The sequence below is a fragment of the Neolamprologus brichardi genome, chromosome 10, assembly GCF_056152115.1.
Source record: "Neolamprologus brichardi isolate AB-2024 chromosome 10, ASM5615211v1, whole genome shotgun sequence".
NCBI lineage: Eukaryota > Metazoa > Chordata > Actinopteri > Cichliformes > Cichlidae > Neolamprologus > Neolamprologus brichardi.
The window spans coordinates 19,197,464-19,223,129 of record NC_142113.1 but is presented as its reverse complement, the minus strand read 5'-3'; the positions used below and the strand labels follow the sequence as shown (position 1 = coordinate 19,223,129).

At 38.0% G+C, this 25,666-nt stretch overlaps 3 protein-coding genes across 5 annotated transcripts; all 3 read left to right on the top strand.

The window, feature by feature from the left end:
* The first annotated feature begins 10,464 nt into the window (after positions 1 to 10,464).
* On the top strand, positions 10,465 to 12,077 carry coa4 (cytochrome c oxidase assembly factor 4 homolog). 3 transcript variants are annotated; one of them, XM_006808673.3, is made up of 2 exons: positions 10,465 to 10,589; positions 11,174 to 12,075. In XM_006808673.3, exon 2 carries the CDS (start codon positions 11,210 to 11,212, stop codon positions 11,453 to 11,455), a length of 246 nt encoding a protein of 81 aa, XP_006808736.1. In that variant the 5' UTR covers positions 10,465 to 10,589; positions 11,174 to 11,209; the 3' UTR covers positions 11,456 to 12,075. The 3 variants fall into 3 exon arrangements, with proteins under 3 accessions (XP_006808736.1, XP_006808737.1, XP_006808735.1); XM_006808674.3 differs by having other exon boundaries at positions 10,471 to 10,589; positions 11,209 to 12,077; XM_006808672.3 differs by having other exon boundaries at positions 10,471 to 10,589; positions 11,177 to 12,074.
* A 2,239-nt stretch (positions 12,078 to 14,316) lies between these two features.
* LOC148100915 (olfactory receptor 2AT4-like) lies at positions 14,317 to 15,462 on the top strand. Its single transcript, XM_087846868.1, has 2 exons — positions 14,317 to 14,340; positions 14,458 to 15,462. Exon 2 carries the CDS (start codon positions 14,500 to 14,502, stop codon positions 15,460 to 15,462), a length of 963 nt encoding a protein of 320 aa, XP_087702994.1. The 5' UTR covers positions 14,317 to 14,340; positions 14,458 to 14,499.
* Positions 15,463 to 19,209: 3,747 nt separating this feature from the next.
* Positions 19,210 to 20,368, top strand: LOC148100914 (olfactory receptor 2AT4-like). The gene is made up of 2 exons (XM_087846964.1): positions 19,210 to 19,233; positions 19,346 to 20,368. The coding sequence occupies exon 2, from the start codon at positions 19,388 to 19,390 to the stop codon at positions 20,366 to 20,368; it is 981 nt and encodes a 326-aa protein (XP_087703090.1). The 5' UTR covers positions 19,210 to 19,233; positions 19,346 to 19,387.
* The last annotated feature ends 5,298 nt before the right edge of the window (positions 20,369 to 25,666 follow it).

Here is a 25,666-nt window from a genome sequence, read left to right as displayed (position 1 = left end):
GCCATGCTTTAATGTTGTTCATGTCAAATCTGACCCTGCCATCCAAATGTTGCGACAGAAATTGAGTCTCTTCAGACAAGACAACATTTTTCCAATCTATTGTTAAATTTTTGTGACTCCGTGTGAATTGTAGCTTCCACATTTTATGGCCACAAATGATTAACCTCAAATTGTTTCTTCAATTTGAGAGTCATAACTTTGATTTAGTAGGATTTCAGAAATTTTTATTTTAGTCCCTCTGTTTTGTATTGAACAGCAGGACTTACTGCTTCACTTTTTCAACCATGTCCATACTGCAAGAATCAGAGGACAGGATGAGGCAGAAAGGATTTTCCTCCAAACTATGGAAAGGGAGTGAATTTTACTGCTGTCTAGGGGTGAGGTGGAGGAAGGTCAAACATCAGAACAGGAAAGTGAAAACTCTGAGCAGGGACAGTGTGACACACATAATGGTCACACGCAAACACACACGCATTTCTTCTTTTATCCTTTCAATTTATTTAATTGATAATATATATGCTAAAAATGCATTAAACTGTATAACTCTCTCTTTTTCAGGCCATTATCTGTAAACTCTAGAGATGCTTGTGAGAAAAAAAACCCCAGTAGTAGTAGTTTCTGCTATTCCAGATCAGGCCATCTGCCACCAACCGATCAAAGCCACTTCAACTTTCATCGCACACTACACATTTCTCCCTCGTTCTGATGCTCAGTTTGAGCTTCATGCTTATGCCCATGTTTACATGGCTAAATGTACTGGGTTACTGCCATGTTATTGGGTGATAACATTAAAAGTTTGCAAGAACAAGCAGGTGAATAGTTTTATCTAAAGAAGTGGTTGGTAAGTGTATATCTTAATTCATGTGATGCAATTAAGTTGTATGGAAATACCTGACTGACTGATAGCATGTCACTTCAGTCACTACTTTGGGGGTCAATATCTGCTGCATTTTTTTCAGCATTAATGATAATGACATGCACAAGGTTTAGGATTAGAACAACAGCAAAGCACAGATGTGCTGTGACAATAGGTATAATTCAAATGAGGAGATTACTCAATATTCTCGTGCCATACTGGTGCTTGATGAATCTGTTACATTTCATTGTTAGCAGAATTGGTTAAAGATTAGTCATAAGCTTCTAATCAACCTAGTTTGGGATACCTGAACTGTTATTTTATGCTGTTAATTCCACTGTAAGATACATAAACCATATGTGCTTTTTTAGCAAGAAGGTAAAATTCATTAAATTTTGCTCAAAAAATAGAACGAGATTAAAATGTTGCACATTTTATTCTGTTTTTTAAATAAATACAAATCAAACACATTAATTTAGGATGCTTTCTTTCTTTTAGACAAACATCTGCTTAATGCCTTTTAACAGGACTGAGACTGCCATATCTTCTTGATCCTAGTGTGGAAAGCTTTTATTTCACTCGGTATTCAGCGGTAGAAAAGATGCAGCGAAAGGTTTCATTATTCACTCAGAGCAAGTGTGCGCTTCTATCTGTCATCTCTTTTAGTTTTCAAGGTCCACATGAAATGTGACTCCAGATTTTAGAGTAAAATACACTTTTAATATGTATAATTAGCCTTTAAAAAATGGCTATGTTTACTTTAAATGACCACTTTTTAATGGCACATCATTAGTGGCCTTCCCAAATATTTCCTTCCAGTTTTAATTGTTAGAGAGCAGGTTTGGGAATCCTAACAGGTTCTTATGAGATTAATTAAGGCAAAGTTTAGACAGCAAAAGGTTTGTTTGTTACAGGCAAGGTCATTAGGCAGCATCATGTAGTAATGTCATCACAAATGGAGCTCATTAGGGAAAATCCCAGGAGTCAGAGAAGCAGAAGCGATTTTTTTGGTCCAGGGTCACTGTGTCCTGTTTGATTTTTTTATGCACTCACAGGGAATTCAGTGCATCTCGTATCCCATTGAATTACTTACTTTGTATATATAAACCTAATGTACAGTAAAATGTGATTAGTATGAGACACAATTAATATGCATACAGTATATCTCAGATAATTATTAAACAATCCAATAATCCCACCTTAAACACACCACAGCTATCTTTTTTAAATTTCCTGAACACACTGCATTATATTTACAAACCATTGGAAACACTTAGGTGAGATAAAAGTCGACTGGTGTTTGATCAAGAGAACAAATTCTTTCTTAACAAGCTGTACAGCTGTCAGATCTTTACACCAGTTAAGACCATACATATTTGATACTTACTTAATATTTAACAATAAATAGTCAGCAATGTGGGCACCACAATGGTTAGCACAATTGATTTGCAGCAAGAAATCCTTGATTTCTCCTTTTATCCTTCCAAATTTCAGTCCTGGCTTTAAAAAAAAAAAGCAAGCACAGGGAATTTCTGTGTGCTTTTTGAACGTGTCCCCCAGCTTCTCTCTGTGAGCTCTAGCTTCCTACCACAGTCCAAAGACATGCGTGGGTTAAGGTTTATTGGTGATTCTAAATTTGCTGTTGATGGGAACAGTTGTTTGTCTCATAAGCTCTGTGACACACTGGCAACCTGTCCAGGGTCTACCTTGCCTTTTGCCCAATTACATCCAGCCCTCCTGCAATCCTGAATTGGATAAGTGAAAAAATGGATTGGATGTATTGAGTGAGCTCAGGAGGAAAGGTTTTGACCTTACTGTAGGGCAAACCTTAATTCCTCAGATTTCACGCTTTAATTTCAATCAATTTCTTTCCAGCGGGGGCACAGGTGGTCACTTCAGAGTCAATAATTTGGTTAACAAGGACCACCAACATCTTTCACATCTCAAAAATGGTGGAAAATGCTCTAGTCACCACTAGAGCTTAAAAATGGGTGGTTCGCATAAAAATTGGGCTTAAAAAATAAAACTCCCAATTCAGATTATATAGAAAATTGATTATATAGAAATCACATAGTTTTCAGTTATGCCATTGATTGCTTAGTAGAATTTTTTTTGTGGATTCGAACTCAAACTGTTTTGAGTTTGAATCCACCAGCTGACTTTTTGTGTGGAGTTTGCACGTTCTCCTTGTCCCTGCATGGGTCCTGTCTAGCACTCTCCCACAGTCCAGTGACATAATTGTGAGTTAATTAGTGTTTCTAAACTGGCTGTAGGTGTGAATAGTGTGTCACTGTGTGTTGTAGCAGTGATAGACTGCCTTTCACCTTCACATGACCCTCAATAGGACAAATAGTTAAAGGCCTTCTTAGTGAAATTCACTAGTTACGTAAGCTTCACCGTGATGTAAAAAAAATAAAAAATAACAATTTTGTGTAAAGTCCTGACTTCATCAGACAAACAACTTGATGTATTTTTTTAATTCTCCTGCTTAATGTGGCAGAATTCACCATTGTTGCTTTGGTTTAATTTCAGCAAGTCACAATAATATTTATGTTTTTCATCAGTGAGGCACTGAAAAGAAAGCATTTAACTCCTACTATATAAAAAATTATTCATCCTAATTACTTGGAAGTGAGTGCTGATCGCTCATTAAATTGCATTTCAATTCACACAAGCATCTACAGTAGCTCTGCTAATTAGCTGTCAGTGTACGTGTGTGTGCGCATATGTGTGTGTGTTTCTTATTCAAATGCTTGCGTAAAAGAAAAAAAAAAGCAGTCTCAGCAGTGTGAATATTTCATGCTGTCCTTCACTCAGGAGAAGCTGCTGATCCTCTGACCAGTCATAACGGTGCGTGGTGCGTTAGCGGACAGACTGAGACTGCATCGGCTCTGACAGCCTGTCAATCAAGGTTTTTGATGTATTAAAGCTCTTTGATTTCAGTAGAGGCTCAACTCAACTATCACAACATGAATTTCAGCTACAACCACTGTACATGCCTTTACAGTATAATGGATTTGTATGCATTTACATATATATTAAAAAAAAAAAAAATTAAAAAATGAAAGTTGTGCAAGTTAAGAGCCAGTTTCATTCAAGTAGCCTTGAGCAAACACTGAATGTTAAATATGGTGTGTTTCAACAATAACAACATACTGGTCATTCAGAATCTTATAATACAGACACAAAAAGCATTTAGGACTGCAACGATCTGTCTCGATCCTTCAGACTCAGCAGTCCCTTTCTTCAGACATTAAACTGTTAATTAGCATCCTCATGTGGCCAGCTGGACAAAATGCACCTGCACAAAGTCAAATGTAATGCTTAAAATATCGTAAAGTTCAAACATTTAAAGATGCGAAGGAGAGATTTAAGGAAGAAATATGTTTTGCTATAAACTTCTTCAGTCGAGATAAGAAGCTGTAGCTTAATTTAACTAGCTATGTGTTAACCACTAACAGCTACATCCCACCAATGCTCTACAGAAGAAACTGGACTAAAATTAAGATTTATTTTCTTAACATCAAAGAAAATATAAAGAATGATTCTCATAACTTAATTGTATTTGGTTAATTGTGAATAGTCTACTGCTGTTTTTCTTTTCTTTGCGCTTGACTCTTGGTTACATGTGGAAAATGTCTATATGTGTGGTACTCGTCAGTGATATAGTCCAAGTTTCTACCCTTCATTTCCCAAACAATGCATTGAAGTAAACTTTTGTTGTAAGTGTTGATTTCAGCAGAGTTAGAAGGAATGTGTGGGCCCAATACGGGTGAGTTACACCTGTGCTGACTGTTATCCCCCCAAGTGAAAGTTAATTATTTTTGAGCTTCATGCTTCAGTTTCATTTAATCTTTGTGCTCATTTTATACCAGGTCTCCTGGAGTGAAAAGAATCATAAATCAACGTCAGGATTAGAGAAATTAGAGAAGTGTCTGCCATAAATCATAGATTATGCTAGTTAGAACCACAAAAAATGAAAAATACTCACTTTATAATACTTAAGCTATTGATAGCGTTTTAAACTTTTTTGACATTAGTATGTCTTTCATTTTGACAACACATGGCCCACGGCCATCTGGCTCGTGTTATTGATTGTTCTAAAGCAGGGGTAGGCAATCTCAGTCCACGAGGGCCGGTGTCCCTGCAGGTTTTGGATGTGTCCTCGAACCAACACAGCTGATTTAAATGGCTAAATTAGCTCCTCAACATGTCTTGAATGCTGTGTCCCAATTCAGGGTATGCACGCTTGAAGTACACATTTTAAGTGCGATTACGTCACCGCCACGCGACGACGGCTGTTCCAATTCGAAGTGTACTTCAAATGCGTACTCCAAATGCGCCGTCGATTTCCCCAAATATCAAGCGTGGTCCGGTGCACGCTTCGTGGTCCCATATATCCCACAATTCATAGCGCGGTGGTGAGTGTGGATAATTTTGCCGCAAAATACGGTAGAAGGGAGCGGCCAAGAGTGAACTGTCAAAAGTAAGTACTGAACATGACGTCACTTATTCATGTGCGAATGTTTAATAACGAAGAACATTAAAACATTGCTGTTGGCCACATGTCAGCAAAGTTATGTGACATTAGTAATGTTTGTACTTTCTGCCTCTCTCTCTCTCTCTCTCTCTCTCTCTCTCTCTCTCTCTCTCTCTCTATATATATATATATATATATATATATATATATATATATATCATAATAATCTGACAATACTATAATATTGTCCATATTATATTTACATTACCACAGTGAGATGATTTTAGTCTTATGAACAACAAGAGCTAATTGTTATTTACTCACTACTCTTGTAATAACTGTTCAGTACAGAAATGAAGCCCAACAATCATGTTTTACAGTCCTGTGGTCTCAGCCTCAGATACTCAACTAATCAAAGGGATGTCATGACAAAAATGAATGACCAACAAAACATTTTTCTCCTTCATTTATGTCACACAATCTCGCGTTTCTCGCGGTTAGTATAATGGTTGCTAGGCAACCTGAACAGCGCGACGAAGGCTAGACCGTCCCATTTCACAAGCCTCTCACTTCCTCACTTCTCGTACTTATAGTACGCACCGTACGTAGTACGCGTAGTGCGCGTACTTCAAGCGTGCAGACCCTGAAATGGGACACAGCCGAAGTTCTCCAGAGGCCTGGTAACGAACTAATCATGTGATTCAGGTGTGTTGACCCAAGGTGAGATCTAAAACCTGCAGGGACACCGGCCCTCGTGGACTGAGATTGTCCACCCCTGTTCTAAAGTGTTCCCATACATGGGTTGGACCTCTCCTCTGTGGCAGTGTTAATTGGGGAGCAATGTCTCTGATCAGGAGATGTACTCATCTGTTTTTACCAATTAACCTACTTAAATCAAAGCCCAACATCATTGCTTGAATTAGGATTATCCACAGTTTTATTGCATAAATTAGCTAAGGTCAGTTCACTAGTCAAAGACTGAGCTGCCCTGCCTCTGATCCACCTGTGTTTACTTGAGTCTGACACTTTCATAAGATGATCATTTACAACAGAATCATTTCATCATCAGTGATTAAATGAGGAAAAATGAAAAAGGACTGTGTCTCTTTAACTCCTAAGAGTCTTTCTAATGAGTCCCCCTTCTTTTAACATCACTGGGGAATGAAGCTTAAAGGCCAGACTGGAAACAAACACTGTAGTCTAATTAATCTCTCTGTAGTTCATTAGAAGTGGCAGGGGATATGGGAATGCAAGTATTTCAAAGAGACAGACTTGGAAACATCAACACTGTTTAATAAACCCTCGACATTTGAAGGTAATAATTACAGCATCCCGTAATAACAGAGTACGAATGATAAACAATACAAAATATAAACAATAGAAATTGTAGTTCGGCACCAATCCTTTACTTATTGTGAGTTTCACATTAGATTTTAGGAAAATTTTAGCATTTTTTTTTATTTTTCCTGTTGTCAAATGCACCTTAATCCTCACCAAACATTTGTGAATTGTCAGTATAAATGATCATCATTATCATTTTTGTGATTATAGAATTTATTTTACTGTCACAATGGGGTTCTCAAATCCCATTAGTCACACCTTATATTTGTATTTATGTAATTGAAAACTAACTGTTGGTTCACAGCAAGAAGGTCATGAGTTCGACTCTACTTCTGGCCTTTCTGTGTAGAGTTAGTTTTTTTCTCTCTTGGTTGCGCGAGTGTTCTCCAGGTCCTCTAGCTTCCTCCCACAGTTCAAACACATGATTAGGTTAATTGATCATTTTAAATTGCCCATAGGTGTGAATGTTTGTCTCTCTGTGTTAGCCCTCCATCAGACTGATGATCTGTCCAGGTTGCACCCTACCTCTCACCCTATAGTACCTGGGATAGGCTCCAGCTTCCCCACAACCCTGAGAAGGATAAAAGGACGAGAATGGATGGATGGAAAACTAAGTACATATTTATTTCATTGGAATTAAGATGATAAGTAGCAGCAAGGAGCTGCTAATCATAGAAGGGTAGGCATTCGGAATCCTCTTTTTTCAAAAAGGCACAAACCATAACACTTCTGGAATGTCCTTTGGACAGATGAGGCCAAACAGATGTTTGGCTACAGCACAACATTTGAAAAATCTCAAATACAACATATCAGCACAAACACCTGTTACGACCCTCCCACACTCATTAAAGCCATGGTCTGCTGTTTGGCCACCATGGCAGCTTTGCTGGCACTGGGTCATGATCTCAGCACAGCAGCAAGTCTGCAACAGGATGGCTGAAAAAGAAAAGAATAAAACTGTTGCAATGGTCTGGTCAAAGTCCAGACCTCAGCCTGAAATACTTGACCTTAAGAGCTCAGGATAATTGGATGCTCCCAAACTCCAATGAACTGAAAGAACTGTGCAGCACAATTCTTCCACAACAAGAGACTGACAAAGTCAAACAGAAAACAACCACTTCAGCTTATTGCTTCCAAAGGTGGCTCTACAAGCTCTTGAATCATGGGGTGTACTTTGTTTTTCTGCTGCTTTCACTGCTTCTGCATTTTGGCTTAATTTTTGTAACCCATCATTAATGTAAGTTGCTGTTAGTATTTGCCTAATTTTAAGAACTGCTAAGGATCAGGTGATATTTTTAATCTAGTGACAGGTAAAACCTAGAATTGAAAGATAGTTTGCTTTCTTTTTCACATGACTGTAATTAATCTCAGTTATATGTATAATTCTCAAACTTGTAGGGAAATTGGTTTAAAATTGAGGCCCGAGCACACTGAGAAATATAATATTATGTCATTTTTATTTTTGCATAACTAATACAAACACAGTAATTTTGCCCAAACATAAACGTCTGTATGAAATGACAAAATGGCTAAACCTGATAAAACTAACAATGAATGCAGATCCATTGAGACAGAGTTTCTCGTGGACTAGGATTTCTGCACCCACGAGAAACTCTGTCTCAAGACAAAAATGATCCTCTCCAGCTTCCTCCACTCCTGGGAGCCCCACTAATGAGTCCTTATTTGTGATGTCATTTCCAGAGGATGCTGGCTAATGACCTTGCCTGTAACAAACAAAGCTTTTACTGTTCAAGCTTAGGCCTAATTAATCTCATCTGCATCCATTAGAAGGTTTTGCTCTCATGTAATTAAAGCTGCAGTGTAATGGGAAAGGATGTAGAGTGATATTAATGACTCATTAGTGTTCTTGAAAAGCTCAAGTAAACCTCTAATTGTCTAATACTCATCTCGTCTTTTAAGAGCTGTAGAAGATAAGCCTGTAATCTCAGTTGCTGCACACAATGACCCGCTTTCTCAAGTCACACTTTTTATAATGTCTTTATAATGTCTGTGAAAAATAATAGGTGCAAAAGATTACATTGTGCTCACACTTACCTGCTGTGGTGGCAATTGGCATAAATCATGTGCTGCAGACAGAATTTACAAGAAAGTGATAACTTTGCTAGAAATTTGAGTTTTGTTTTTGTTTTTCATAATTTGAGGGCAGATCAGAAAATTCACAATTTTATAATCACTCATAAAATGTTATATGCTATCAGGAAATGTACCACCCAATCCTGGAGTACAGTAATGTACAGAACTCTGTCCAGTTCTGTAACAAACTAAGTACACCTGATGAGTCAGTAACTTCAATATAACCACGTTTAGAAGCAATAACTTAAAGTAATCATTTTTTGTATGATTTTATCAGTTCATGGTCAACTCCTCTGTGTACCCAGAGACATCAGGTTGCCTGTGGCTGCAAAACAAGACCAAATCATTCACCAAATCTTCACCACCGTGCTGATAGTTAGTATGAGGTTGTTTGTGCTAATATGCTGTGGTTTTTTTTTTTGTTTGTTTGGGGTTTTTTTGCTGAGATGTTCACTCCTTGGAAGTTTGTGGGTTGTGTTAACACACAGACCAGGCCGATGTCTGCTTTTATAGAGGTGCTCGCACTTCCTGACGACCAGTTTTTCAAGTCTATTTTAGCAGCTCCTGACTGCTATACCTGCTCTCTTGATTACTTATATGTGATTTGTTTTCCCCTTACCTGCACATGCACAGTCATGTGAATACTTTTATAAGTAATTTTGAAATGTCCTTGAGACCACCCCCAAATATTAATACATTATTAATAATATAAAAATATATGATTAAATTTTTTTTCTAATTATACTGTCATCAGCTTTAAGATTGACATGTTACCTGAGGCCTGTAGAGTCTGCAGTATTGCTCTTTTTTTTTTTTCTTTTTCTTTGAACTCAAGTTGCTGGAACATCCACTCCTGGGAGGACTGGTAGCTGTGTTGGATGTTTTCTACTTGAATAATATCTGTCATTTCAAATGACTCTAAATTGTTTGGAAATGTCCTTATAACCCTTTTCACTTGCTTATCTAGGATCATTGTTGGTTACTGCTCCTCCTTGGTATGATGAACATACCTGAACATTCTTACAAGAATGCTTTTACAAGCATGTCAACCAACAGGCTATAAACTGTTAGGCTTAAAACTTTCCATTTTGACAACACATATAGTTAGGGCTGGCTCAAGTGACCCTGAACCCTCCCTTAGTTATGCTGCAATAGGTCAAGGCTGCTGAGGGCTTCCCATGAGTGTTTCTTATTCACTTGCCATTTTCCCTTGGGGTCTTCCGTGTCTTTGAGACATATATCAACAATATACATTATCTCTCCAGCATTTGTCTTTTTTGTTACACTAATTGGCAACATCATAGCAAACAGGATAACCCCTTTTGTGTTCTCTATCTCCTCCTAGACAAGGGCACTGATCTTGACTTTGCATAAACATTGGCAACAATTGTACATATCTGTACAGCTGACATTTCAACTAAACGCTGAATGGAATTTCACTTAGAAATTAATTAATGTATCAGTAACATTAATCAATGTATCATTAATTATGCATTTTAATTTGAATTAGAATGGTGTGTCATAATATAATATATTAGCATTTCTACGCTGACCCTGAAAACAGACCCCTTTTTTTTGCATTATCACTAATTATTAGTATTAATATTTATTAGTGATAGAAACCAATGACGTGCACGTTCTCGCTGCTCAGCGGAACCAAAGTCACCAGCGACGGAAGTACTTTACGGATACACTTTCGTCCGTCACTGAAATGTTACCCCTGCAGCGTCCGTGCAGGTTGGTTGTAAAAAGCCTGAAGTTATGAAGATTAGGACAAAAGTGCCTCGATAGAGACATTCGCCGAGAGACAATTAATAGGTAGGAACAAGGGGTAGTTTCTTTATCCTCACAGGTGTTTAACAGGTGTCGTCCAGGAACACGAAACGACGGCACGGCTGTGTTGTAACATCAGTGTAGCTAAACGTCCAGGGTAGCCTGACACTGACGAGTGTCAACGTTGCTTAACTAATTTAAAGTTGGAAGAGTTCAGTGTTATAATCAAAGTTTTGTGTTTTGTATTTACTCGTGTTATCTTTCTTTCAAAGTTTGTTTGATGATCTGAAACTTGTGACAAGATGCAAAAATACTTTTTCTCAGCACTGTAAATATTGAATTGATATTTCACAACTCGGGTCGAAACACTGAATTCTGAAACAAAAAAGCATTTGTATAGGTTACAAAGGAGCATTAGAAAGAGCGGATGTATAAAAGTAACCACAATAGTTCATAAAAATGACAAAAACTAACAATAAAACTATATTATTAGATAAAACTCCTAAGATACAGATCTCTGTTTACTGTCTTCAGCAGATCTCTCACAGTACAGATTTTAAGATGCCTACAGGCCTGAGCAGCAGCTCTTTTGTGTTCTCATTATTAATAACAGTCTGTGTTCTTGTCAGCAGTGTCACTGAGTCAGGACGTTGTATTCACACAGGATGGCGTCACCTCATGACCGCAGTCGGAAAGATGACGAGGATGACCCTGTTGAACAGATGATATCGCGCACTGGCTGCGCTGAGCTTCACCACGCCATCCAGGAATGCATGGCTGAACATCAGGACTGGCGAGCATGTCAAAACCAAGTTCAGACGTTCAAAGACTGCATGATGAATTTCCAAAAGGCCCGAAAAGAACAGCTGAGGCAGCAGCAGCTGCCCTCCACCAAGTCTGCGGCCAGCTGAATACAGAACATCTTGCAAATACATACAGTGCTGTGTTTGGGACTTGACTGACGACCTTAAATTGCAAAGACTGTACCTAATTTAATCATTAGAATTGAAAATAAAGCTCTAGCAGTATCATAAAATCCCTACTTACAGTCTCAAGTGTGTGATTAAGAGCCTGACTGATAATTGGGATTTAACAGGCAATATGAAATATCACTTAACTTCAGTTAGCTTGTGTTTAAGTGTGTATGTATGTAAAGAAATGCCATACTATGTGATTTGTGAATCAAAGTGCATTTGAAAGTTATCTTTTCAGGTAAAACGCTTTATTTTTGGTCCGTAATGTATTTTCTTTAAATAAAAATGAAAAGATTGTTTTTTTAGGGGAAAATCTGAAACTTTGGGATTTTTCATGACTTCAAGCCAAAGCAATAAAACACCCCTGGAATCTTTGGTGTTTAGCTTTAGGTAGATACAAAACTGTGCAAGCCACAGATACGAATAATGGTCTGTAAACTCTTTGAAATGAAAATATTTCCTCTATGAAATCACTGTCTAAGCATAACTAGCAAAACATTAATTCAAGCCATGGGTGTAAACCAGGCAGAGAAATTTGCCTGTTACAAATGTGTACAGCATGATCCACAAGCACAAACTAAGATTTACAAATGTGTGCAGTAATTTGTGTGTAACTTTTGAGGATTCACAAATGCGTGCTGCAATTCATCACACAAATACAAAGCAATTTGAACACATAAAACTATTTTACAAATGCGTGCATCAAAGCCTGTAAGAAAAAAGGATCATTTTTCACAATTTATTGATTTCGGCTTCACGAGTCTGTCAAAAACACTTCTGTGCATGTCCTACATGCAATGTGAGTTTTGAGACAAATTTCACACAAATCGTAAATATGTGATCAACTGTGTACAGATCTGTGCACGAATCCAAAAATGTAAGCTGTATTCGTACAGTCCCTATCAAAAGTTTAAGACCGCTTAAAAAATACAGCTGATCAAAAGTTTAGGAACGCGTGCCTTTAAAATGCCAAGTCTGTGCAAAAATGTGGATTCATTGTCATTTTCTGTCAGGTAGTCACACTGTCATGATGTTCTGATGGCAAAGGCAAAAAAAAATGTTCCCTTTTTGAACTTGGTCGGGTTGTTGAAATGCATAAGTAGGGTATCTTGCAGCGTGCCATCACTATTGAGGGGGGATGCAGTAAGACAGTCATTTGGAACTTCTTAAATGATCGTAAGGGGTATGGAACAAAAAAGTCAAGTGGAAGAACCAAAAATTTCACCAGTACTGAGCCAGAGGATCGAATTGGCTGTTCGTCAAGACACTGGACGATCCTTGACCCAAATTAAGGCCGTTACCTGTGCCAACTGCACCCCAATAACTATCAGATGGCATCTGAGACTGAAGGGCTTCAAAAACAAAAAAACATCTTGCAAAGGCCTCGTCTCTTTGAACGCCACAGAACTGACTGTTTGGACTTTGTAAGAGAGCACCAAACATGGGACATTGAAAAGTGGAAGAAAGTTTTATTTCACCTTGATGGTCCTGATGGTTTCCAGCGTTACTGCCATGACAAGCAGGTCCCACCTGAGATGTTTTCTACGCATCACAGTGAAGGGGGGGGGGGGGGGGGGTGGTGGGCATAATGGTCTGGGGTGCTTTTTCCTTCAGTCAAAAAGTAAAGCTTCAGGAAGTGCAGGGGCGTCAAACGGCTGCTGGCTATGTCCAGATGTTGCAGAGAGAATCTCTCATGACTGAGGGCCCTCATCTGTGTGGTAACGACTGGACTTTTCAACAGGACATTGTACAATACACAATGCCTGCAGAACAAGGGACTTCTTCCAGGAGAATAACATCACTCATTTGGACCATCCTGCTTGTTCCCCTATTCTAAATTCAATTCAGAACCTTTGAGGATGGATGGCAAGGGAAGTTTACTAAAATGAACAGCAGTTCCAGACAGCACATGCCCTTCGTGTCGTCTTCACCACTCGGAGAAATGTTCCCACTCACCTGCTCACCTCATGGAAATGCTTGCAACAAGCACACCACAACTCATTTTTGAAGTGATCAGCTACTGTGGAGCTACTTATTGCTGAGTTCACGTTTGGAACTTTGATTTCTGTTTTTAGTTTTGTTATGTTGTTGTTGTTTTTTTCTTGTTGTTTTTTTGTTTTGTTTTGGGGGGGGGGGTCCCTTTGGACGTGTGGTCGTAAAATTTTGATCAGCCTGTTTCGATTTAAGCGTTGTTTTCAATAAATTGCATGCTCAAATAAATGTTTCGTCTCACTCACATTTCTTCTTGTTGTATGTTGAAGCTCTACTTGGAACCTTGTTAAGATCCAACCATGCAAAATATGATATATATCTTTTTTCAATTTTTCAAGTAGTCTTAAAGTTTTGATAGCGACTATATCTGGGCTTCCTCTGTATTCTCTTCATGGAGTTCTCTCTGTAGCTTCCAGCAAAATCCAGCTGCATCCGAAAAGAAGAGGTTGAACTACAAATGTGCTAAAAGCTTTAATGGGCCAGTAGAACTGTTGTTGGAAAAAAAAAGTGTAGGAAAAGCCACAGTCGGACACAGCTTTTTAAATGAGTCCTGTGAGATGCTTCAACTTAGAAAACATTAAAACATTAATTGGAATTAGTTTATTTTAAGGACAGGAAAAGTCTGATGATCAAAGTAAGCAACAATTCTGCTCTCTATGGATCCAATTACTGCAAATAATTGGATATTGTTTAATGTTTTTCTCATTATATTGTAAGCATCACCTCATGAGATCAGTATAGGTAAACTGTATATATTTTGCTGTAAAGAGGTCAAACATGCAGCCACATGCTTGCAGCCTGTGCTGTCCAATCCTTTCAGAAAACATCAGGTGAGCTGCATTCACTCCTTTAACACAAGCATGACTTCAAATGTGCTCATTAAACTGCCATGTGAATTGTACCTGTATTGTAATGCCTCTGTAACAATATGATTTTCTGTTCCTTAGACTAATAAGGTAGTCCTCAAACACAGGTGGTGGAGCTCAACTATGATTTTTCAAAGGACTGTTTTAAACAGCTCTGCTATTATTCATCCTCCAGGTTTCTATATCATTGGATTTGAGATATTTCCTTTCATCAGTGTCTACTTTATCTTCCTGGCGTTTCTTTATGGTGTTACAGTGCTGTTTAACATTTTGGTGATTTATGTGATTACTTCTACTCGTCGTTTGCACACTCCAAAATTTTTGGCTGTTGTCAACCTTGCAGTTATTGATCTGTTTCTTAACACTTGTACCATTCCCAGCATGGTGAAAATATTTCTCATCAAAAACAACTTCATTCCATTTAACTTGTGTTTGCTACAGATGTATGTTTATTATGTGTTTGTATCTTTGGAGTCATTTGCTCTTGCTATACTTGCCTATGACCGGTTAATTGCAATATGTTTCCCTCTGCGTCATAACTCCATCAATACTGTCAGAAGCATGTGTTGTATTGTCAGTATAACATGGTTTCTTGTTATGGGAGTAATTGCATTTACAACAGGTATAATGACTCGACTCTCTTTTTGCAGGTCTGTCAAAGTGTTCAGCTATTTCTGTGACTATGCACCTGTGTTTCGGCTTGCCTGTAATAATAACACAATGCAGTGGTTTGCAGCTTCCTTTCTAAGTGTTTTGTTACTTTTTGTCCCTTTTACTTTCATTTTTCTGTCTTATGTCAGCATCCTGGTGACAGTGTTCAGGATGAAATCTGTGGACAGTCGGGTGAAAGCTTTGGCCACATGTGCTGAGCATCTCATTCTTGTTGCTATATTTTACATTCCTCTTACTGTCATTTTCACAATTGGTTTTTTTCTGGGTGTTGTTAATCCAGATCAGCGAGTTCTGAGTCTGTCGCTGGCCTCATGCATCCCACCTTGTATCAATCCTATTGTATATTCTTTGAAAACCAAAGATATTAAAACCAGAGCACTGAAACTGTTCAGAAAAACTAAAGTTAATGCATAACATAATAAATAGACTGAAATAGTTTGAAATGTCAAACTGATTTCACGTCATGGGACACATACAGCCCACTTTGTTCTTAAATGGGCTAGATGAATGAAACTGTCCTTTATTTCAGTGTATAAAGTTTTAAATACAAGAAAACAAGGTGGTATTTTAGCTGTATGTCTTGGTTTTCTACATGTGTAGAGTTAAAGAAAAAGTTCTGGTACCTTATTGTCCAGACTGTCCTGTATTTATAAAACAAAGGTTATCTATAGGTGGTGAAAAACAGGAACTTTTCTGTCATTTAATCATTTATCTATTACTTCTTCTGGTTTACCATGATTGGTAATAGGGGAGGGGTTTTTTTTTAATAGGAAAAGCTGTTAATCATATGAAAATAATGTTTTCCCTTCCTTCACATGTTCTAGCCTGGCTGGATTATGCTGTTTTGTGCCCCCATGCTTTATATTTGAAACCTTTAGTTTAGAGAATCAGTGTCAAGAAGGCTGACAACAGGGTAATGTGCTGTAAACCTGAGTCTATAATGTTTACATCATTCAAGAAGAGGAGCGACAAAGTTTGTGATGTTTTTACTCTTAAACTACTTAAAGTACTGCTTAAGAAATTCATCTATCTCACTATTCTGTTAGTTATGTTTTCATATTATTAATTTGGTGGCTTGTGTGAATTTTTTTCATAATACTTACACCATTTTTATGAGGTAATAAGTAGCATTGTGATAAATTATGGAACTTTTAATGTGAATATTGAAGTTTTAAAATTTGGATTAATTGGAAAGGTTTTTTTATGAACCTAAACTAAACTAACTGTCACATCATAAGTAACACTCCATATGTATACAATGGTTAAAATAAGTATTGAACATGTCACCATTTTCTAAATATATTTCTAAATATATTTATTTATTTATTGACATAACATTCTCAGCAGATGTCGGTAAAAACCCATCCAGTCCACACATGCAAATTAATTAAACCACAGATGTCCATAAAATATGTGTAATTAGTTAGAAATGACACAGTACTGACGAAAGGGAGGTGCAAAAAAACCTGACACCAGCTGTAATCTATCAGTGATTAGTAAGCAATCCTGCCACTTTGTGCAAATTAATGTCAGCTGGTTCAGTCCCAACTGATGCTACACAAGAAACATCTCATCATGGGTAAAACCAATGAGTCCTTGACCCTTGCAATTTCTCCATAAACCAGCCACGACCAAGTGCTCACCGCAAGATTTCACACAGAGGAGTGAAAAAAATCAGCAGGTACAATTGTGTCAAAGAAAATAATGGCCTATATGCACACTCATGACACAAGATTCCATTACTAAAGAAAAAGCATGTTGCAGGTGCTTTTTCAGTATGCTAAACAACATTTGGACAAGCCTGTAAAAGAATTGGAGGATATAGTCTGGTCAGATTAAAAAAAAATTGAACTCTTTGGATGCCATAATAAACACTGTGTTGGGTGGAGAAAAAGCACCACATATCACCCCAAAAACATCATACTAATTGTGAAGTTTGAAGGTGAAATTTGGAGGTGGGAAAATCATGGTGTTGGGCTGTGGCACTGGAACACCACACATTACTGAAGGAAGGATGAATGGAAAAATGTAACAAGACATTCTTAATAAAAATCTGCTGCCTTCTATCAGGATGATTAAGATGAAACATAAGTGGAAGCTTCAGCAAGACAATGAACCTAAGCGGACAGCCAGGGGACGTCTCTGTTTGTTTTAGAGACAGAAAACAAATCTGCTAGAATGGCCAAGCCAATCACCTGACCTGAATTCAACTGAAAATCTATGGAGAGAACTAAAGGTCAGAGTTCTTAGGAGGCAACCTTCAGGATTTGAAGACTGTTTGTGTAGAAGAATGGGCCAAAATCACAGCCGAGCAATGCATGGGACTAGTTTCTCCATACAGAAGGCGTCTAAAAGCTGTCATTGTCCACAAAGGCTTCTCTATGACTAATTAAAGAAATTTCAGTTAGCGTGTTCAGTACATTTTCCCTTTGTCATTATTCATTATTACATATAATTTAAGGAAATCTATGGTTTTTGTTGCTTTGCATGTGTGGATTGGATGAGTTGTTACTGACATCTGCTGAGAATTCCATGTCAACAGCACCTTTAGCAATATATTTACTTGGAAAATTGTTGATGTATATATATTTCGCCAATCTCCAAGCTTCTCTGGGTTCTGGAATATTTATATATTCAGAGAGCACTTAACCGTTTTTATTTGCCAAACAATCTGCGCAATTAAAGTTTGGTTTAATTTTTAATAAAATTGGGACCTGCATTTTAATTGCGTGCCTTGTTTTTAAATATGAGTAGTAAGCAAATTTGAGTTATATTTACTTCATGTCCTATTTAGGTGAAGTATTATTCAGTTTTGACATTAAATGAACAACAGCTCTGAGTTAGGTGAAGGTGGAGGAGGTGGTTGAAGAGTACAGGTCGAAGAAGAGCTTGTTGATGAAAAAAGATTAAATTTTGTGAGTAAATCAGTGTGTTCGGTCAGAAGGCTGAGTGTACGGTGCTTTAGTGCTAAAGTCACTGGAAATACTGGCTGAAATACAGAGACCCCATGAGTTCTTTTAACTTTGGCCAGGCCTGGCAGTTGAACAGGCCACAGGGAGTGTAGCTTTACATAGTTCTTCTTTTCACATGTTTTTTTTTAAAAGACTAATAAACTGAATTTCTTTCAGCATCCCATTTGGACATATATTTTTTACACTTCACTCAGTAATTCATACAAACTAAGTTGCTCTCCACTGGTTTGTATCCTGCTCCACTGCAGTATGAATGTGTGTGAATGTTAGATAGAAAACACTTACATAGGAAAAGAACAGAAAAAAAATGCTTGTATGAATTGGTGAATGAGACAACTTGTATAAAATCGCTCTTAGTGCTCAGTTAGAGTAGAAAGAACCAGCATAAGAACCAGTCTATTTATCAAGTTTATAAAAAGGAAATTCAGATTTCATTCCACATATTCCTTATTTAGCACTCCTAAAGATTCAATACATACAGACTTCTATGATTTTATCATCTCTAGTACCGTACTGAACCCTGTTACTAGTATTAGCATTTTCCATAGAATTATGTCTTAATTACTTAGAAAAACTGCTTCCCTGTAGACTTATTCATAGTGCTATTTCTCATAGAGCGACATCACATATATAATATTATACTATAGTATATAGTAAAATATTACATACATATATAAACACAGGATAGTGCAAGAGCCTCCTTAACATCAGTTTTCATTCAATATACTTTCATTCTATATATACGTATATTATATTCCTCGTCAAACAAGAGGAGAAAAGCAACAAATAGTTTGTCCATTTTGTAAAACTCTGACATTTGTTACATAAACAAGGTTGTTTGGACTAATGTTAAGAAACTTTCCTTGGCTTTTTTGTCAAAGAAACATTATTCCCATGTTTACAACCTCAATAATATTTCAGCAACTCCCCAACTTGGTCAGACACATTTTAAAATGAGTCCTGTGAGACGCTTCAACTTAGAAAACATTAAAACATTAATTGGAATGAGTTTGTTTTGAGGAAAAGAAAAGTTGGTGATCAAAGTAAGCCACAGTTCTCTCTCTATGGATCAAGTTAGTGCAAATAATTGGGTACAGTTGCATCACCTCATGAGATCTGTGTAGAAATACTGTATATATTTCGCTGTAAAGAGGTCAGACATGCAGCCACATGCTTGCAGCCTGTGCTGTCCAATCCTTTCAGAAAACATCAGGTGAGCTGCATTCACTCCTTTTGCCACATGCATGACTTCAAATGTGCTCATTAAACTGCCATGTGAATTGTACCTGTAATTTAACGTAACAATATGATTTTCTGTTCCTTAGACTAATAAGGTAGTCCTCAAACACAGGTGGTGGAGCTCAACTATGATTTTTCAAAGGACTGTTTTAAACAGCTTTGCTATCATTCATCCTCCAGGTTTCTATATCATTGGATTTGAGACATTTCCTTTCATCAGTGTCTACTTTATCTTCCTGGCATTTCTTTATGGTGTTACAGTGCTGTTTAACATTTTGGTGATTTATGTGATTACTTCTACTCGTCATTTGCACACTCCAAAATTTTTGGCTGTTGTCAACCTTGCAGTTATTGATCTGTTTCTTAACACTTGTACCATTCCCAGCATGATGAAAATATTTCTCATCCAGGATAACTTCATTCCATTTAACTTGTGTTTGCTACAGATGTATGTTTATTATGTGTTTGTATCTTTGGAGTCATTTGCTCTTGCTATACTTGCCTATGACCGGTTAATTGCAATATGTTTCCCTCTGCGTCATAACTCCATCAACACTGTCAGAAGCATGTGTTGTATTGTCAGCGTATCGTGGATTATTAATATGGGAATAACGGCTTTTTCAACAGGTATAATGACTCGACTCTCTTTTTGCAGGTCTGTCAGAGTGTTCAGCTATTTCTGTGACTATGCACCTGTGTTTCGGCTTGCCTGTAATGATAACACAATGCAGTGGTTTGCAGCTTCCATTTTCAGTATTTTGTTACTTTTTGTCCCCTTTACGTTTGTTTTTCTGTCTTATGTCAGCATCCTGGTGACAGTGTTCAGGATGAAATCTGTGGACAGTCGGGTGAAAGCTTTGGCCACATGTGCTGAGCATCTCATTCTTGTTGCTATATTTTACATTCCTCTTATTGTTATTTTCACAGTTGGTTTTTTTCTGGGTGTTGTTAATCCAGATCAGCGAGTTCTGAGTCTGTCGCTGGCCTCATGCATCCCACCTTGTATCAATCCTATTGTATATTCTTTGAAAACCAAAGATATTAAAACCAGAGCACTGACACTGTTCAGAACTAAAGTTAAAACTAAACTAACTAAAGTTAATGCATAAAATAACAATCAATTCTAAATCAGTCTTTGTAGAGCTAGGAAAACAGAGAAGCAAATAATGAATGATGACCAAAAGACAAGGTGCCAAGCATCTGGGCACAGGTCTGCTGTTGCTGGATATTAGCTCTGCCTTCACTTTAGTAGATTATAGGATTCTGCAATGATGGTCTGCTTTCAAGTCCTTTTTCCCGTGAGTCTTCAAAATCCGCCATAACAACAATATGTCTCAAACATGTGCTTTGTTTTCTTCTGCAGGAGACATGTTACAGATGTATATGATATAAAATTAAAACATTTTAAATACTACAGTAGTTATAATAGTTGAAATAGTTGAAAATAAATATCCTACAATTGTAAATGTGCACAAATTATAGTATGTAAACTTACTCCGCATTGAAAAAAAAAAAAATGTACACTTCTCCCCAATTCATCTAACTAAGCATCATTGTCCAAATTAATCAGTCATTAACACATGATCTGTTTCAGTGTTACTGAAAACACATTACTTCAAAAGTTGCTTTAAATTGTAAATTGAGTATCATTCTACAGATGTCTTTGGCTAGAGTTTAGGGTGGCCTTGTATACATTACACAGCACAGTGGTGGACTGTATCTTTGCTTTGTGTTAATTATCATTTTTCGTCCCCTTTCTTTTATTATGCTAGGTTCATGGTGAAATATTTGGACAGACAAGTGAAGCGTCTTGATGCATTCTCAATCATCCAGGAAAGTAAATCTCCAAAAGTTGATTCTGTTCATCTGGACGTAGCGTTTTGTGGGAGAAACGTTTCTTCACTCATCCAAGTGACGTCTTCAGTATCAGCTGACTGCAGGTTTCCCCAAATCTTATAAACAGTACATTTGCATAATGACTGAAACCAGCCCACTGAAGGAACAATGGGCTGGGAGGTCAGTTCCTTAATCATAATTATGCAAATTCTCATGACCATTGATCAACAACCACTGACCAAAACCCACTGATCAAAGCCCACTGATTAATGGCCATGAGTACCATCCACAGAGAGTTGGGGAAAGGCTGCAATCACAGCATTGTAAGAAGGCGAAAGATGTACCCCCTCCTCGATTCAGAGATGGTCTTTCCCTTTTCATGTAAATGGCCTCCTTGACTCCGTGCTCAAACCAGCGTTCCTCCCTGTCCAAGATGTGTACATCCTCATCATTGAAAGAGTGTTCACTGGCCTGTAGGTGTAAATAGACTGCAGAGTCCTGGCCTGATGAGGTAGCTCTTCTGTGTTGTGCCATCCGCTTCGCCAGAGGTTGTTTGGTTTCCCCGATGTATAAATCCTGGCAATCCTCCTAGCACTTAACAGCATACACTATGTTACTCTGTTTGTGTCGGGGAACCCGATCCTTGGGGTGGACAAATTTTTGGCACAGCGTGTTTTGGGTTTTTTTTAAAGCCACAGAGACCCGGTGTTTAGAAAAAATGCGTCTCAACTGCTTCGATACTCCTGACACATACGGGATCACTACAGGTTTTCGCTTGGGCAGTGGTTGTCCTTCTCTCCTGGATCGGCTGGAGCATTCTTTAGGTGCCTTTCCAGCTTTGACAAAAGTCCAGCTGGGATAAGCACATTTACTCAGGGCCTTTTTGATGTACTGTTCTTCTGCCTCCCTGGCTGCTGTGTCAGTGGGGATGGTGTTCGCTCTGTGTTGTAGCGTCCTAATGACACCCAGTTTGTGCTCCAGTGGATAATGAGAGTCAAACCTTAAATACTGATCCGTATGTGTAGGTTTACGGTACACATCAGCTTTTAGCTGTCCCCCATTACTGATGGAAATCTCACAGTCTAAGAAGGCTAACCTGCCACTTTTCATATCCTCCCTGGTGAATTTGATGTGTCGGTCCACCGAGTTAAAGTGATCCGTGAAATGTAGTACTTCCTGAGATTTGATTTTCACCCAGGAGAATGAAGAAGTCACTTGGATGAGTGACAAACATTTCTCCCACAAAACGCTACGTCCAGATGAACAGAATCAACTTTTGGAGAGAGACAAGTGAAACCTTTGGATACATTTATTCTCACATTTTGAGAGTCTTTAACAAGATTAACAAGCTAAAAGCTGGGACTGTGACAGGTTGAGAAATATTCCCAAAAGGGACATGTGCGCAACCACTGTGAATATGGGATGAGTCAAAAGTAGCATAGATGGTAAGAGGATTAAGTTTTACTTTCAATAAATCATAAGTAATCATGTCTTAGGTAAAACAGGGCAGGATAATTTGTGAGGATAGGTCTTTTTCCTCTTAAAATGTGTCATGTAAAATCTAGTGTACAATCTTCCTACCCTCTTATACATGATTTAAAAATTCATTTATGAACTCTAAAAAGAGCCGTTTGATATCATTTGGCATAAACACTCATTATGAGAGAATTCTAGTCCTGGATTAAACTGTCCCGTGCCACACTGTGAACTCATGGTATTACAAATTGGACCCATTACACAATTTTTATTTGCTAATATATATATATATATAAATCTACACTCATTATGTAATATTAGCATATCATTCTGTAATGTCTGTCACCATTTTTTTCAGGTCATCAGGAATAACTTAAACATGGGTATCAAAACATACACTTCAAACAGTGTGCCATTTGTTCTGTATATAATTATATCAGCACATTATGCTGTAGTTCACGATTCACATGATGCAGTAAAAGACAGTGATACTGGTATTATGATGAGAGCGTGCCCTCTACTGGATTTATGTGTACAGTGCAGGGTTTCATGAGTTACGCTGGTAAATTTGACAACAATCCCTGAAACGTAAGTTATGTATCAATATTTTATGTATCAATAAACTTCTTTTAAAATTTAGATTCATTAGCAGATTGCTGACCGATCTACAATAGAGTCTACAAAGTAGAGTCTTTATTTAGAATTTTACAGATTATGCACTTCACATATTGCATTTAGTTTCCTGTGAAAGAACAGCACCACAGTGTTGATGTGATGGACAAAAAATGTGACAGAATATGCCAATCAGTAGAGGTTTACCATAGAAGACCACTAAATGCACAGACCAAGAACTAAAGGCAAGCTTCCTACAAATTTATTTTAAGTAGAGAGAAAGAATTCAATATTAAAAATGTGTTTGAGGTTTTTTTTTAATTTTTAATACAGTTAAGTACAATTTCAAACCACTAGATGGTGGCAGACAGTGAAACAGTGAACAGCTGATTGTAAGTAGAACAGTCAAAGTTTATTATTGCACCCACACTGCTACTTCTCAGTCCGCACCTTAACCTTGTCAGATCTCCTGCTGAAGCCCGAATGGTGGTTGGTTTGCTGCTATGCTCTAGATTTACCTCTTTATTTGCTCTGATTAGTTTTCCACACCACTCGTGGTGAGCAACTTGTCTGGTCTGTCTTGTCTGTCCCCACACACACCAAACTTCAATATTTTGTGAATGAACCCATTTTAGAAACATTTATGAAATATGAAACAATGGGATACTTAGAGTCACTGCAAGGTTTTCCAACAACAATAATGCATTCAGGAGTCAGCAGAGAAGAAGCCATTCCCCCAAACAGTCACAATACAGAGACAACACAGGAAGACATAATTATATATATATCTATATATATATATATAGATATATAGATATATTAGGGGTGCAACGATACTCGTATCGATATTGAACCGTTCGATACAGTGCTTTCGGTTCGGTACGCATATGTATCGAACAATACAACATTTTTAATTTATTTTATCAACTTTCCTTCTGACGGTGTTGTCTGTGTTGAGCGCTCAGTGGATCCGCGCTCGACAGTGCAGCCTAGGCGGAGTAGTCGAACACAGATTCACTGAGTGCAGGGCAAGCTAGCGAGACAGAAGTTAAGCTCTCCTTGCAACATGGCAAATTGAACCTCCCCCACCCACATTCAGATGTGGCGTTTGGAACTATTTTGGTTTTCATGTGACGTATGACCCTGAAGGTAAGCGTGCCATGGACTAAAGTAAAACAGTATGTTGGATGTGCCAGCAATGCTCAATTACATGGGTGGGAACTAGTGTGTTAGCGCAGTTAGCTCGTTAACGTGTTGGCCGTCCAGCCCCAGGCAAGGGGCGATCCGCGGTAGCTCGTTAACTGAGATTTGCCGTGTTGTGGCGTTAACGTCATTTCAGATAAATGCTGACAGCACTAGTGGGAACACAACGAATATGACTGCACAGAAGCAGAGAAAAACAACAAGCAGGCATGCTACAAACTTTACCCAAGTCATTTAGACAGCCATTAGCACATGATTCTCCTTATGGGGACCTGATATGTTTAATATGCTGCTGAGAATATAGCCCAGAAGAAGCGTACAGTATAGTTTTTATTTTGGAAAGAGACATTTCTCTGTAATAAACTCTCTTTTCCAAAGATGAGTGATTCCTCAATCAGAGCAGGGCTCGCAAAATCGCTAGCCCGACGTCTTGGGGCTAGCAATTTTTCCAGTCGGGCTCTGCCCGCCGGCCTATCGTAGGAAGGAAAAATATATGTCAATGCTTTTGCATTCTTTCGGAAATGTAACTGGGTAATTATGTCATTGGCATCGGTGAGCCACTGTCAATATGTGACATATTGAAATCGCGTTTGAATTTGCGCTTGTTTTTTGCTTTCACTTTGCAATCGCACGAACTGTGTATAGAGAGTGACAGCACTGATTGGTGAGTGATGATAATTTGCGCACCAATTCCTCTGACATCGTCTTATCAATCGTTAGCTTACTATGCAAACATGACAAGTGAAATCTCCCGCAGCTTAAACATGTGAGAGGTTGATCACGCATAAGAATCGCTGAGCGTTATGTGAGTGCGTGTGTAAAAGCAGCAGGATATATATTTTAGTTCTGCTCAGCCAAATAAGACAGGTCAGGGTGAAGAAGTGACAGCCAAAGAAAAGCTTACCACAAAACGGAAAAGTTATGACAAATCAGACTATAAGGCAAAAAGAAAGTGCAGCTTTATGGTTTCATGGACAAAAGAATTTCTGTGGCTGCAATATGACGAGCTAAATAACCAGGGCTGCACATAAGTCGTCCGCAGGTGCGCATTCGCTGTCAAAATAAAAAACGCGCACAAGATAAGAAGTTGCAATGCGTGTTTGCATACATAAGATTTTCTGGAGGAGGACAGACATTTGTTTAGAACTCTTAAAGATGTCGAAGAAGCTCCTTTAAGCAATTACTGTGATGTTCCTCCACCTCCAAAGAAATGTCAGAAGGAGTCCGAACCACAAAAGAAGCACGTATTCTCAGAAAAGTGGTTGCAGGAGGTGAGCTGG

What these genes read in the sequence shown, in the direction of transcription:
- coa4 (XM_006808674.3), top strand. Translation starts at nt 11,210, where the DNA reads ATGGCGTCACCTCATGACCGCAGTCGGAAAGATGACGAGGATGACCCT.
- LOC148100915 (XM_087846868.1), top strand. Translation starts at nt 14,500, where the DNA reads ATGATTTTTCAAAGGACTGTTTTAAACAGCTCTGCTATTATTCATCCT.
- LOC148100914 (XM_087846964.1), top strand. Translation starts at nt 19,388, where the DNA reads ATGATTTTTCAAAGGACTGTTTTAAACAGCTTTGCTATCATTCATCCT.